The 14,859-nt window shown below is 41.4% G+C and overlaps 1 protein-coding gene across 3 annotated transcripts in view; it reads left to right on the plus strand.

Annotated features, from left to right (window-relative positions):
• The window catches only part of Tmlhe (trimethyllysine hydroxylase, epsilon), a 92,313-nt gene extending 90,078 nt beyond the window's left edge, over window positions 1-2,235 (plus strand). For all 3 annotated transcript variants that reach the window (XM_027432516.2, XM_035450138.1, XM_027432519.2), the window contains 2 exons: window positions 838-976; window positions 1,694-2,235. In XM_027432516.2, the coding sequence (XP_027288317.1) occupies window positions 838-976; window positions 1,694-1,825 (271 nt within the window). In that variant the 3' untranslated portion in view covers window positions 1,826-2,235. The remainder of the gene's footprint in view (window positions 1-837; window positions 977-1,693) is intronic.
• Window positions 2,236-14,859: the final 12,624 nt, after the last annotated feature.

Below are 14,859 nucleotides of genomic sequence, written 5' to 3' on the forward strand. Positions count from 1 at the left end.
TTTGTATTCCAAGACTTTGTATTTTCTATTCTCTCTGCCTAGACTGTACTTCCTTTATTGTCATATACTTGATTTCTGTTCATACAGGCACCATCTCCACTGTCACTTCTCCAAAAATTTCTTCAACACCCAAAACCAAATTTTCTAGATACTTTTAAACACATGTCACGGTATTTTCACACAACATCTGTAGCTAACTGAAATCATCTTATTTATATTTATTGCATTTATAAATTTGCATCTACAATAGAATATAAACCTCTCCAAGCTGGGAGAATGTTTCCTATGTTCATCATTGCATATTTATTTCCTAATAAATTCATTGGCAATAGCATGTAAGTGCTAGTGTTGAATGAATAACAGACCAAATGAAAATCTCTGAGTAAAACTATCTACTGCATTATAGCTAGTATTTTCCCCACAAAGGGAAATGCTTGTGGAATTATCTCACTGTTTTTTAAGATAGCTTTGTTTATATAGCTTATGTTGTCCTCCTTAGTTTAATGTAAAAAGTTCAAATCCTTTCCTATTGATTCCATGCTCTTTGACCAATAAGTACTTACTTCATGAAACACACCAGATAAAATATCATATCCTAAGATGTGACAAATCAGATAAAACTTAACTTTGACTCTCTGACCCCAGAGCCTCCCAAGAAAAACAAAATATGACCAGCAGATAGTGGCATTGCTATCTTTGATACTGTATTCTTAAGAGTGTATTGATTCACTGTTGTTTCAAGTGTGAAACAGAGAGTACATTATCTCAAACAGTTCAGTAAACAACAAATATTTTATCATGTGTCTGATATCTTTATTTCTCATGTTTCCATATAAGGTACAACAACTACGACCGGGCTGTCATCAACACAGTGCCTTATGATGTTGTCCATCGTTGGTATATAGCACACCGAACCCTAACAACTGAATTGAGAAAGCCTGAGAATGAGCTTTGGGTCAAACTGAAGCCTGGAAAAGTAGGCCCTAAACTCTATAAATATATTAAGTAAAGTTGCCCTACAAAATCAGTGAAGAATGATACTTATTTAATATGCCTCACCATATTACAAAGGAAAAATATTTTTTCTTAAGTCCTAGGTATTGTTCCTGGTCCTGCCATCCATTCACTGATGATCTGGAAGCAGGCACCATGCCATCTTTAGACATCAGATACTTATTTTAACGATAAATGGATTTGCTCGGGATACTTCCGGCTTAATAATCCCATTTTTCCATTTTTATTTTTTATTTCATTTTACATTCCAACCACAGTTCTCCCACCCCTCTTCCCATCCTCCCTCTCCTTCTTCCACCCCCCTCGATGTTTCCTCTAACTAAAGAATACCTTCAGCTTTACACAAAACATAATTGAGAAAGAATAAACTGATAATTGTAGAGAAAGAAACCAATTTCATGATTTACTTTAAAGAAAAGATAGTTTCTCAAAGAACATAGGTCCCTCAAGTGAAAAAAGTGTATAAACTGTTTTCTTTGTAATTGCTATCTAGCCTGCTATGGAATTAGACGTGTCCTATTTTCCCTTTAATTTGCTTAACTTCAAAAGAAAAATATTTCCTCAAATGTAACCAATAGAACAATCTAAAGCTTTACCTTTCAGTGATTTCTTCTGATTTAAATTACCTGTGATTTGCACTAGGTCTGATTGTTTTCTCTCTTTTTGTATACATTCACAGGTACTATTTATAGACAATTGGCGAGTCCTTCATGGAAGGGAATCATTCACTGGCTACCGCCAACTCTGTGGCTGCTATTTAACAAGAGATGATGTATTGAACACTGCTCGTCTCTTGGGGCTTCGTGCTTAAAATTGAAAGCACTGGGATTATGAGTGAACTTGGAACCCTGCTACCAGAATTTTGTATCAAGAGAACAATATTGTGTCAAAAATTGTTTCACTGTGTCTCCTGCACATTCCAAAAAAAACAGAAGCTTTTCCTTATTTTACTAGGAAAAAGCTGTTAAAGAAAGGGGGCTTCTGAATTATCTAATGTCAGCCATCTTGTAAGGTAGCTATCTTCCCAAGTTACTGTTTTCCTAAACTTTTTGATATAATTATAATCACTATACTTAAGAAATGTACTCTCCATATTATAAGGAAACCAATAATGTCATGTGATTTGTCTTCAGTTAAATCAGAATGCAATGTATTCTAGAAATGACAAAATATTGATAAAGCAACATTTATAAAACATTATCTTTTAATTCATTTGACTAATAATATGTGCTTACTTGTATTTTGAATATATACTATGATATTTTCCAGTTCTGTTATGATAAATCTTTCCGCCATAAGCTGCCGAGCCCTACTGCCACATGGGCGGTCTCCGCCAGCTGCCCGAGTTCTGCCTGCTGCATGGATGGACAAAATAATACAGAGACATATTAGGTACAAAGCTGCTTGGCCAATGACTAGGATTCTCATGTGTTAGCTCAGTCTCAATTATCATAAATCTATATATTTTATAAGACTTATCTTATAGAGGATGCCTTTTGCTGGCACCCTCTCTTGCCAGTGACTCACATCCCACCACTGGAGGATGCAAAGGGGAAAGGGGACACTTCCTGTTTCTCCTTGCTCAAATATGAGTCTCCTTGCTGTGTCACTTCCGGCCTGGATCACCACTTCTCTACTACATTTCCCAGAATTCTCTTTGACTCCTATTCCTATTCCTGTTTCATTGGCCAAACAGAACTTTATTAAACAATCAATAAGATAAACATACACAGAAGTACTTCCCCCATCACAGTTCCTTCCAATTTCAGCAGATGATAGGATATTACTTTTTAGTAACTAAATAGTATTCCACTATGCCATATTTTTATTACCTGTTAATGGAAAAAAAAAGTTGATCCCTTATTCTAGCTACTATGGATAATATATTTGAAAATATTGGCATGCAGATATGCTGTGATAAAATATAACCCCAAGAGGACATATGGATAATACAGTAGTTTTATTTATTTATTTATTTATTTATTTATTTATTTATTTATTTTTATTTTTGGATTTTCGAGACAAGGTTTCAGTAGTTTTATTTTTTAACCACTGTGAAAGCTATGTACTGTTTCCCATAATGAATACACCAATTTACATTCCCACCAATGGTATAATAAGCATTCTTTCCAGTATATATCCTCACTAACTTTTGTGCTTTCTGGTGTTGATTATTGTAATTCTAGCTAGATCAAAATGATATCTCATTGTGATTTGAATGGGCTTCTTCCTGAGGAATAGTGATGTTTGGCAACTTTTCAGATACCTCTTGACCAGTTTATGTATTCTTTTGAGAAATATCAATCTAGAATTTTCTCCAGCTTTTAGCTAGTTGTACCTATGCTATTGAATTTTTCAAGTCCCCTATATATTTAAACAACCTCACCATTTCAGATGTATATTTAACAAACCATTTGCCTCATTCTATAGATTTCCCCTTACTCTGCTGATACTCCTGCATCTTTTGCTACACAAAAGCACCTTAACACCCTTAAAAGTTACTGAGGACCCCAAAGAGTATGGGTGACAACTAATACTAATTATATTAGATACTGACAGCAAGAAATGTTTAAAAGACAAAAGTACCAGTCCATTATTTATCAGACACATGCCATTATAACTGCAGCCTCTGTTCTGGTGAGCAATGGGAATGAAATAATAACACCTCCAGGCACTGGGGCTCACGCCTTTAATCCCAGCACCCAGGAGGCAGATGCAAGGTAGACCTCTGTAAGTTCAAGGCCAGCCTGATCTACAAAGTGAGTTCCAGGACAGCCACAGTTCTCTGTGCTGTTACACAGAGAAACCCTGTAAATAGTTTTTTGGTTTGTTTTTTTTTTTTTGGGGGGGGGCGTTCTTGAGACAGGGTTTCTCTGTGGCTTTGGAGGCTGTCCTGGAACTAGCTGTTGTAGACCAAGCTGCCTCTGCCTCCGGAGTGCTGGGATTAAAGGTGTGCGCCACCATCACCCCGCCGAGTTCTTAATTGGTCTAAGTAATTAAAAACCCAGAGTCAGATATAGAGGAAAATTCCGAGATCAGAGAGAAGGGGTAAGCCACATCCAAACCTTACATCTTTAGCGTCTCAGCAGAGGAGAGCAATTTCCTGTTTCTCCTGGCTTATATCCTGTTTCCGCCCAGCTTTCTTACTTCCTATCTATCTGTACATACTTCTAGATCTCTTGTTAGCTGCTGCATTCTCTGACCCTCATACAGGCTTTATTTGTATAAGCTACATATCACCACAAAACCCTGTCTCAAAAAAATCATCTACATATACATACATATATACATACATACATACATACATACATACATACATACATACATACATCACACAAAAAATAAATGAACCCAGAGACTGATAATGGCTCTTCAAGCTTCAAGCTGAAGTTCAGAAAAGCAAAGCGGAGGGCCACTAGCTCTCACTGCTAGCTTTGATCCAAGAGCTCTTCACCAAGCCTTAAACTGCTGCCTGATACTGAGACATTGCTCCTTTCTTATATACATCCCTAGTGCTGGGATTAAAGGCATGTGGTCCCAGGTGCTGAGATCATCTTTGTGTGAGCTCTTTCTCTTTTGGACTGAATCAATCTTGTGTAGATATGGGTGGCCTTAGAGTCACACAGATCCGTCTAGCTCTTATTCCCTAGTCCTAGGATTAAGGGTGTATACCAACACCTCCTAATTTCTGGCTGCTGGGATTAAAAGGTATGTGCCTGTCCTCTATGGCTTGTGGCTGATTTTGCTTTCTGAATCCTCAGGCAAGCTTTAATAAATCATAAATAGTGTATCACTACACATATGTGTGTATAAAACCTTAGTATTGCTATAAAAATAGTTTTAATCTCAAAAGCCCAATAAAAAGGGTGCCCAGAAACCCCACTACACATATCTGTAGACAGTACTTTGACAAGCAATAGAGTAGAGGCTTTGTTCTTTGAGTCAGTCTTTTAACTGTATCAGCACATTAAAGGGCTTAGCTGAAACCCTAAACCTTTGTGTTATACTCTACCATGAACAAAGGAGAATTTGCAGTCTCCTCAGTACATGTCTAGACACTATTGGAATCAGTTGGTAGCACAAGCTTGATAATGAGATGGGAATGGAATTCACATATGTTTTATCATTCTGGAAGATTTGTCTCCGTCTAAATAATCTCTCAAGAAATAAAATTAGGAGTCATGACAACTTTTTTGGACTAACCCCAGTTTGTTTACATGAGGAATAATTGCAGACAGAATGCAGAGCTTTTAAGGTCCCATGTAATTCTTGCACACCACTGAGAATCCAAAGGGTTATTGGGTTTGACTATTCAGGGAACTCATCATGATAGATGGTGTGCCTTCAGAGTACTTGATATAACTTAACAAACTTGTATTTTTACAATTGAATAGCATTAACAAATATAAATTCTCTTCCTCCATTTCTGCTGATCTTTTCATATTCTTTCTCTTAAAATATTATACAAGTTAATTGCAAAAAGTTGACAGGCACAATCTAATGCTTTGTTTCCTTTGTTCCTCCAGTGGTGAGTGCATAAGCATATGATGATCTTTTAAAATATTTTGTTCTTTGATCATTTGATAAATGTATATAATGTATTTTGATCACATTTACTCCCCCCACACACACCCTTAACCATCGATTATCTCCCTTCCACTTCAGCCAAACCCCTTCTCCTTGCCAACAAGTCCTCCTCCTACTCTCAAGTCCTCATTGTGACCCATTGAGTTTAATGTTAAGTGGAGTGGGGATCAGATAGCAAGGTAGAAGAGGGAGTGTTGGCTGAGTGGGATAACTAAAACTAAAAACCTTTGGAAAAGCCATATGGAAACCCCGTGCTGAGGAAGCTTCCTAAAATACAGTGTGTGTGTGTGTGTGTGTGTGTGTGTGTGTGTGTGTGTGTGTGTGTCTGTCTGTCTGTCTGTCTGTCTGTCTGTCTGTCTGTCTGTCTGTGTCTGTGTGTCTGTGTGTCTGTGTGTGTCTGTGTGTCTGTGTCTGTGTCTGTCTGTGTCTGTCTGTGTCTGTGTCTGTGTGTCTGTGTGTTTGCAGTGCTTGCATGCATGTATGTGTATTTAAATTGAGTTACCTATAATAAGGGGTTCAGTGTCTCTCCCAGGTACCAGATGCCATGAAATAAAGACTTCATTCCCAGGTATGGTTAACACATTTAAAGTTGGTGGTCAATGGAGTCCCTTAGACACCCCCAAACATTATTTGCTATTACCATTGCTCCTGGTTACCCTCTAGAACTAGATTATAAGACCCCACTGTTAAAGACACCACATACCTTAGTCATAGAACATGCAGAAATCAAGCTTTGTACTAACTGTGAAGCTTCAACCCTACTGGCTAGCTTTCATAGTGCTGAATAGTATTATGCAAGCCTCCAGGAGACAAAGTGAATCAACAGTTTTACCCATCTGTAAACTCTACAAGCTACACTAATGACTGACCTGACAAGATAACCCCACTGTTGTAAGTGGCACAAATGCTATGGAAGTAGCCAGCCACTTTCTGCTTGGATTTAATACCCATTCTACAAGATGGAACACATGCCTGGTATCATCAACTAGCCAAAAAACCTGTGACTTGCTAGATCTTGGTCCCTTGGAGAGAACCTAATACTATTATTTTTACTAAATAGATGTAGTCATAAACTGCCCCATCAACCCACAAATTTTTGTCTTTATACTCATAGATTAGTGTATCTTTCAGCCCTCATCAGAGAAATTTCTTTTTGCAGTAGATGGTGATTAATACACAGCTGGTCAACATACAAAGCAAAACAGCCTGTGGAAGTCTCAACTCTAAATATGACATTTATATCACATCTAATACACTCCAGGTTGTTTGAGAACCACTCAAGAACAGAGCCCTGTGCTGAAACATTAATCCCTCCCTTCTCTACTAAATGACTTGAGGCATGCCCCACTCCTATGCTGAGTTTCAGTTTGTTCTTTTGTGAATTTTGGCTTAGACAGCCTGTAAAGATTCTGCCACTCACTCTGGAAACAGAAAGAAAACAGAAATTAGGGGTTAGTTATAAATCTTCAAAGCCCTCCACCAGTGACATTCTTCCTCCAGCATGGGTCTACTTTCTAAAGGTCCCACAACCTTCCCAAATAGTGCAACCAACTGAGAATCAAGTGTTCAAACACACAGCTTATAGAGTACATTTCATATTCAAAAACAACAGCACTCTTCAAAATGCTTTTAATGGGAACAGCAGCCCCAGACCTAGTCTATAAATGGAAAACATAGAGGTAAAGAAAGATTAAGCACCTCAGCCAAGGTCACAGAACAGAGTTTTAGAAACCTGACACCATAGCCAAATCTAGTTAGTATGACATATCGTGTAATAAATATTAACTTCCTCCCCCTCTCCACAATTACACACTCTCTCTAACCATTCATAATATAACAATAATCACAGACCCACTTTTAATTTGTTTACCAAGATTTTTTAAAAAGTCTCATGATTATCTGATCTAGTTTGAAAACATTAAAAAGTGACAAAAAGAATTTTCTAAAAAGTGTTATCAACTCTTCTAGGTTTGTTTCTTCCCAAAGTGGAAGCTTGGTAGAAACAACTTATTCGGCATTTTCCCCTTCTAACTAGACTCCCAAATAACAGTCAGTTGTTAGAGTCAAACCCATTTTACAGGCACTGTCTTTGGCATTTGGGAGATCTACTCAGAGCCAGCTGCTGGTTGAACTCGTCCCCATAGTTATGAAGCCAGGTTGTATCTTTATCTTGACCTGCATAACCCTGTGCAGAGCTAAAGACCCCTGCAGAGTTTCTGACTTGACAGTGTTTCCTTTTTTGTTCCCTGTCCTTATTTTTGTTAAGACCTATAGATAAGGGTTAGTGAATTTGTAAGTACCTTCACTCTAAACAATGTACCCGGCCTATGACCAGCATTTTATAAAGATTATTTTTGGAACATTCTGCCTTTCAAATTAAACTGCTGTCTAGCACAGTTTGCTTCTAGAGCAGTAAGCCTGACACCAGCATGGATATAATTATATGGTCTTTTTGTTATTTTTGTCATTGTTAACACTTTTTTGGCTTACCTTTTATATTTTACCTATCATTACCATGTGTTTGGAACTGTGGGCTTTCCATATCATAAAATTACTGTACCTCCTTGAGTGATAAATCCATACATTACCATATGGATTTTAATCTTCCCTCATTCCTTGCACTGGACATACAAAGTATGACTGCATACTTCCTTGATCTGGGCTTATCTTTATAACTGCTTTTGCATCAGGCTATAAAGCAATATAAAATCTTAGCTTGAACAATAGATTCCAAGCTCCTTTTTGTTTCACAAATAATAAAATCCCAGAGACAGATATTGGGGTTAAAGCTAAAGAGCAGAGAAGCAAAAAGGCAAGCCACTAGAGAGTTCTCACCTCTACGAATGCTCATACCAAAGGGGTGATCATGTTCTCTGATTGCATCTCCAGACTGCACCTCAGACTCGCTAGACTGCAAAGCTTTCCAGAAGGAAAAAAAAAAAACCTCAACTGTTCTCTGAGACTGCACTGAGCTCCTGCCTTTTATTCTCTCTAGTGTTGGAATTAAATGCATGAGCTCTGTTTGTCTTTTATATTGATTCGCTCTCATGTAGCCCAGGTTGGCCTTGACCTCACAGAGATCATCTGCCTTTGTCTCCCTCCCAAGTGCTGGTATTAAAGGTGTGGCCACCACTACCTGTCCTCTATGGCTAACTAGTGTGTGTGTGTGTGTGTGTGTGTGTGTGTGTGTGTGTGTGTGTGTGTCTAACTAGTAGCTTAGCTCTTCGTTCTGATCTTCAGGCAAGCTTTATTTGTTAGATTACAAACAATATATCACTACAGCTTTCTGAAGAGATGAAAGAAACAGACATCTTTTACAACTCTGATAAGCCATCTTAATTCATTTTGGCATGTAGCATGCAGATTAACAGTGGTATTCTAAGTTTCTTTCTGTGTCAGCAGATAACCATGCCAGTTTAACTGAAGATCACATTCTGGTTAGGTTTTTTGTTTTTGTTTTTTTGGTTTTTTGGTTTTTTGCCAATTTAACATACACTAGTGTCATCTGGGGAGAGGAAACTTCAATTGAGGAATTTCATTTATCAGGCAGGCCTGTAGGAAATTCTGTGGGACATTTCTTAATGATCCATGTGGAAGGGTCTAGTTCACTATAGGCAGTGCCACACCTGGGCAGGTGGTCCTGGGTTGTATAAGAAAGTAAATTGAGAAAACCATAAGGAACAAGGTAGTAGCCAGCATTCTTCCTCTGCTTCAGTTCCTGCTTCTATGTTCTTACCTGGAATTCCTGCCCCAGCTTCATTCCTGGTAGAGTGTAAAATGTAAGCTGAGGTAAACCCTTTCCTCCAAAAGTTGTTTTTGGTCAGTGTTTTAGCACAGCAACAGAGAAACCTAATGAGGACAGAAATTGATATCAGAAATGTGGAGTATTGCTGTGAAGAAACTGTGTTTGGGGGAAAAGTGCAGAACTTTGGGCTGGGAATGCCACTGAATGGTCAAAATTTAGTGGGCTGTTATGTAGGATAATGGAAAATATCAGTGTTGAAAAAAATGCAGACATGGAAACCTGGCTTGTGAGCTTTCAGAGGGAAGCAAAGACTCTATAAAGGCCATTGGTGTGATATATTTGAATTAAGACTCTCTGTGGTACTACTCAGTTTTTGTTATGATTGATCCTGAGATGGCCAGCAAGATCTGCCAGGGCTGCCTTGGCAATCGCTGTAAATGATCTGTAAGCTAGCAAAAGCTCCTGCCAGGCCAGGGCCACTTCTAGTCTGTGCAGGCTGGTTTGCGGAGGCCACAAGTCATTTGCATACTTGGCGGGCACTGGGCCCCGCCCGTCCCTCAATCAGCATCACCCACGCCCTGCCACTACAGGCTGTTATTTACATACCGGTCCTACAGCCAGACAGAGCCCACCCCACTTCCCTGACTAGCTTGCTCTGTGGCCCGCCCACCTCCAGTAGCGCTTTTTGCATATCACCATGGCAACTGGTGAGCTCTGGGGCCTCTGTTGCAGTGAGGGGTTGGGGGGAGATATGGCTTCCAGCTATGACCAAGCTCCTAGCCTTAGTGGTGGCTGTGCCCATCCGCGCTCCAACGCGGAAGTCAGGAGGCCAGGCAGGCTGGCCAACATCAAGAGGAGCTTCCCAGCGGATGCTGTGGCCCAGGCCAGAGTCTGTTCATCTCAAACACGGGAGAAGACCACCGACACAATTATTTCTGTACACATGCTGCCTCCCCCAAAGCTTGGTCGTAGCTGGAAGCCACAGCACCTCTGTCTCCACTGCAGCAGAGGCCCCAGAGCTCACCGGTTGCCATGGTGATATGCAGAAAGCGCTGCTGGAGGTGGGCCGGCCACAGAGCAAGCTAGTCAGGGAAGTGGGGTGGGCTCTGTCTGGCTGCAGGACCCGTATGTAAATAACAGCCTGTGGTAGAAAGACATGGGAGATGCTGATTGAGGGAGGGGCAGGCAGGGCCCAGTGCCCGCCAAGTATGCAAGTAACTGTCTGTGGGGCGGAATCTAGCGTCGTTGTGGCCTCCATAAGCCAGCCTGCACAGACTAGAAGTGGCCCTGGCCTGGCGGGAGCCATTGCTGGTTTGCAGATCATTTACAGCGATTGCCAGGGCAGCCTATTGGCAGATCTTGCCGACCATCTTAGGATCCTCCATGACACTAGCCCCCACATGCCACTGTTCACTGTTGTGCCCAAATTCTGTACCCCCAAGTCACCAAGAGGCCCATTTTGATGCAAAAGCAATGAGTCTTTTATTGCAGTTGCTTAACAAGCTAACTCCATTAGCTCTGGCCTTTCATCCATCTACCACAGCAGATGGCTGGGGAAAGACCCCGAGAAACCACAAGACAAGGATCTTATAGGGCAGCGTAAGGGGACTGTCTAGGGGTTCGCAGTCTCAGGATCGGTGCACCTCCAGGCTAGGAGGACCTGCCCTGTGTTAATTGGTCAACTGGTTGTTATGGCCCATAGGCCCTCCCAGAGCAGTTGCTATGTTCTGCACGTCATTGCTGTGCACTTGTCTGTAAAGCACACCCAGAGCCTTAAAGTATAGCCCTGCTAGCTAACTTTTGTTTGGTTCTTTGCCATGAGGCAGGCATCTGACCTCCTAGTGACCCAGGCAAGGTCAGGCAAGCGTTAGCCTGTCATGGCTGCTAAAATGGGGGTTTGTCCCTTCATTCATGTATGCATCCCCAGCCAAAAGCCCGAGCCTTTGTAATTGGGTGTTCTCTGCTCTGTGGTTTCCTATGAGAAGGCCATTGTTCTGACGCAGCTGGCCAGGCTGGCCCAGACTGATTCAGAGCCAAGAGGTGCACCATGGGTACCCCCACCAAGGTCCTCCTTGTTGTTATTCTTTTGAATTAGAAATGAAGAAGAGGTGCAAGATGAGATGCAAGATGAGACATATTAACCAGTTTATTATAGGCCCAAGAAAGCTAGCGAGAGAGAAATAGAAGAACAGGACAGGACAGAGAGTGAGGAAGAGAGAGAGGCAGAGAGAAAGCAAAGAAGCAGCAGAAAGAGCAAAGCAGGGAAGTTGGAACTTTTAAGGGGAAGACTGTGCATGTGCACTGAGGTTCCACGCATGCCCAGAGTCCTCACTCAGGCCGTAATGGGTGATGAGTGATGTGGTTATGGCACGTCCCTGTGCATGCCCCAACTGTTGTCAGGGGGCGGGGTCTGTCTCTTAAACAGGTAGAGCCAATCAGCATTAAATTCCTGAACCTTTCATTCTACCTCTACTTATTTTTTTAAAAGGTGGGGTATTAGACATGGCAGGTTAAGGAATAAGGGTGTCAAATTCTCAAGACTGTTTCCTGCTGACATGAGGAGCATTGACCATCGTGGGGGGGGGTGCCGAGAAGGTTGGGATGCTGCCAAGTCCTGGGATAGCTGGTTGTTTTCATCATACTCCAGGCTTTTTGGAATTCCCCGGCGCCTCTTAGACCTGGCAAGATGTTGGCAGAGCAGAGGACAAGGTTAAGTTTAGAAAAATTTTTTTTCTTAGGTCCTGGCACTTGAGGGGAAGATTATAAGATGATGGAAGGGTTCCCGAGGGGTCCCAACATGAGGGAAGGGAGTCCTGGGACCAGGGAAAGACTGAATAATATTTATTTGGAGTGAATCTTACCTGTTTGTTTGGATCCAATTCAGCTCCCTGGAGCTTACAAGAATCCTTAGAGTTTGTGGAAACATAATTAGACATATTAGCAGCATATTCATGTTAGAAGCAACTTGGCTGAAAACATTATGACTGTGAACAGTAGCATGAGAAAGAGAGAAATCTGGAACATATTTCATTCTTTTGAATGTAAACCTTAAAATATCTGTTCCTGAAATCTTTTTTACTTTAAGATGGCAAGACTACAAGTCATCAAAAGCATCAGAGTTCTTGAGAAGGATAAGATTTTACCTGAATTAATGATTAAAGGATAACAGAGACTTGCCAGCAGGCTGCATGGACAGCCACCCCCAAGGTCCTGCATCCATGGTTGTAGGCTGCAGGACACCAGCCTTCTTGATGATAACATGTGACCTGTGGATTATGGACTATTGGAAGGCTCGCCTACCATTGGCCCAAGCAACTCGGGGAAAGTTGATTCCATTGTCCTCTTGTCCACGGTCTGGAGTACTTTGTAGTAGTTGAGGTGAAGGACAGGGTTGCTCAATGGCCAGCACTGTCATTGACTCAAGATGAAGTTTCTTCATCTTCTTGGAGGAAATGGGGTGGAGCCAGCAGCTGGCCTATCTTTGTTATAAAAAGCTTTTTAATGAAACATTTTAAATGCCATGTTCTCTAGATCTTTGAGCATTTGAGGGCTGTCTGTCTGTTTAGTATATCAGCAGTCAAAAAATTGCCTTTAGTTAGAGAGAAATCCCTTTTTGTAATAAAACACTGTACCTTTGTGAATGGCTTATAGGATGGACTGAGTGATATAAATATTTTGTTAATTTGAAATAGACCTTTATGATTTTAAATGTTCATCATCATTTAAAGATACATAGCAATTCAGAAATATGAGACTTAGCACAGTTTAACTTAAGTTGTATATAGAGTTAGCTAAGTATAAAGTTAAATTTGAATCACAGTACAGAGACAAGCAGACACATCAGGAAATTTAATGAGACAGAGTAGACTTAAACAGAGGGCCCTGGAAAGGCACAGTATTCTGTAAACAAGCCATGAGCAACAGGTCCAGTGAAAGAAGAAATCACTGATTAAAAAAAAAAAAAGCAAAAAGATCTGGCAGAAAGCAAAAGGTCTGGCAGTCAGGGTTGTTGGCAAGGCTGCTGGAGTGGGTGTGCCTACAGGTAGGTTACATGGCCAAGATGGATCTCCCAAGTTAGCCCACATGGCCAAGATGGCGGCCACCATAAGCCACTTTTTTGTCTGTTTACCCACCTGCTGGCTGCAATCAGAAAGGTTCCGTATTCATTTCCCATGGGTGAGGCAAACAAAAATGGCAAAATCCACTCTCTGGAAGCTCATCAGCCTGTAAGTGGTGCCAAGGCCATGCCCGAAAGACACAGGAGTCTGATGGGGGCTCAGCAGCCCTGATACCAAGGAGGACCCTGCGGTACATTTGTGCTAGACCTGACCTGTGGGAGATATACCCAACAAGTGAAAGAAGAAATCAGAGACAAAAAATAAAAAGCAAGATGTCTGGCGGCCGTGCTTGCCTGTGCAAGCCGCTGAACTAAGTGCGCAGGCCTAAGCTAGGTCACGTGATCAAGATGTCAGCCCCCAGGCTAGATCACATAGCCAAGATGGCAGCCCCCGTAAGCACATTCTCCTCTGCCGGCAGAAATGAGTTTTTCTCCACCAATGAGGCAGAAAGATAGGTGAAACCAACAGGACACCAGAGTCCAACATCCAAAAAGACCACTGTAGGTCTGAGAAACAAATGTACCAGTCTATGAACAATGCTAGGGTACCAAACCCAAAAGATCCCTCGTGGATCTGAACCAAAAACCTCAAACCTCATTCGTGTGGAAAATGAAAACAAAACAAAACAAAAACAAACAAAAAAAACCTCTCAGAGCGTCTCAAGCAGACACTGCCAACCAAGAAAAAACACAGTTAGAGATAGAGCAAACAGAAGAGTGAGGGACATTCCCAGGTGAAAGAAAGTTCCCACAGAGGTAGAACTCCGCTCATTTACCTCCTCGCTGGCAGTAAACAGAAGGTCCCGTAAATGTATTTCCCATGGGTGAGGCCAAAAATGGCACTCAACAGAAAGCTGGAAAGAGGCTCAGCAGTCCGAAACCAAAAAATAGACCCAGTAGACCAAAAGACAGTGAACTCCAAAATGGAGCGCAGGGTCTGCTCCATGGGAAAAAAAGGGGGTATCTTACCGGATTACAGCAAACTGGCAGATGAGTGAGTTCCAAAGATCCTTAGTTTGAAAAGCCGCAAGTTGAAGTGTACAGAGTTCTGGCATCTCAGGCCACCACAGGCAGGAGGAATGGCCGGGAAAACCGAGAGATGGAAAGTGGGTCATGAGTTTAGATTTTAGGATCCCCGAAATTTCCCATACCCCTGGCGGAAGAGGTTCCGGGGAGGGCCTAAACCGAGTTGGGCACCAAAAATGTTATTCTTTTGCTTAAATTAGAAATAAAGTAAAAGGGGTGCAAGATGAGACTTGAGACTAAGAGAATACATTAACCAGTTTATTATAGGCCCAGCAGAGCAGGGAGACTGAGAGAGAAGAGGAACAGAGTTAATGGCTGACTGCCATGGCTGGTCACCATAGAGAGACAGAGAGATCATAAGAGAAGAATC

Source organism: Cricetulus griseus, chromosome X, assembly GCF_003668045.3.
Source record: "Cricetulus griseus strain 17A/GY chromosome X, alternate assembly CriGri-PICRH-1.0, whole genome shotgun sequence".
Lineage (NCBI taxonomy): Eukaryota > Metazoa > Chordata > Mammalia > Rodentia > Cricetidae > Cricetulus > Cricetulus griseus.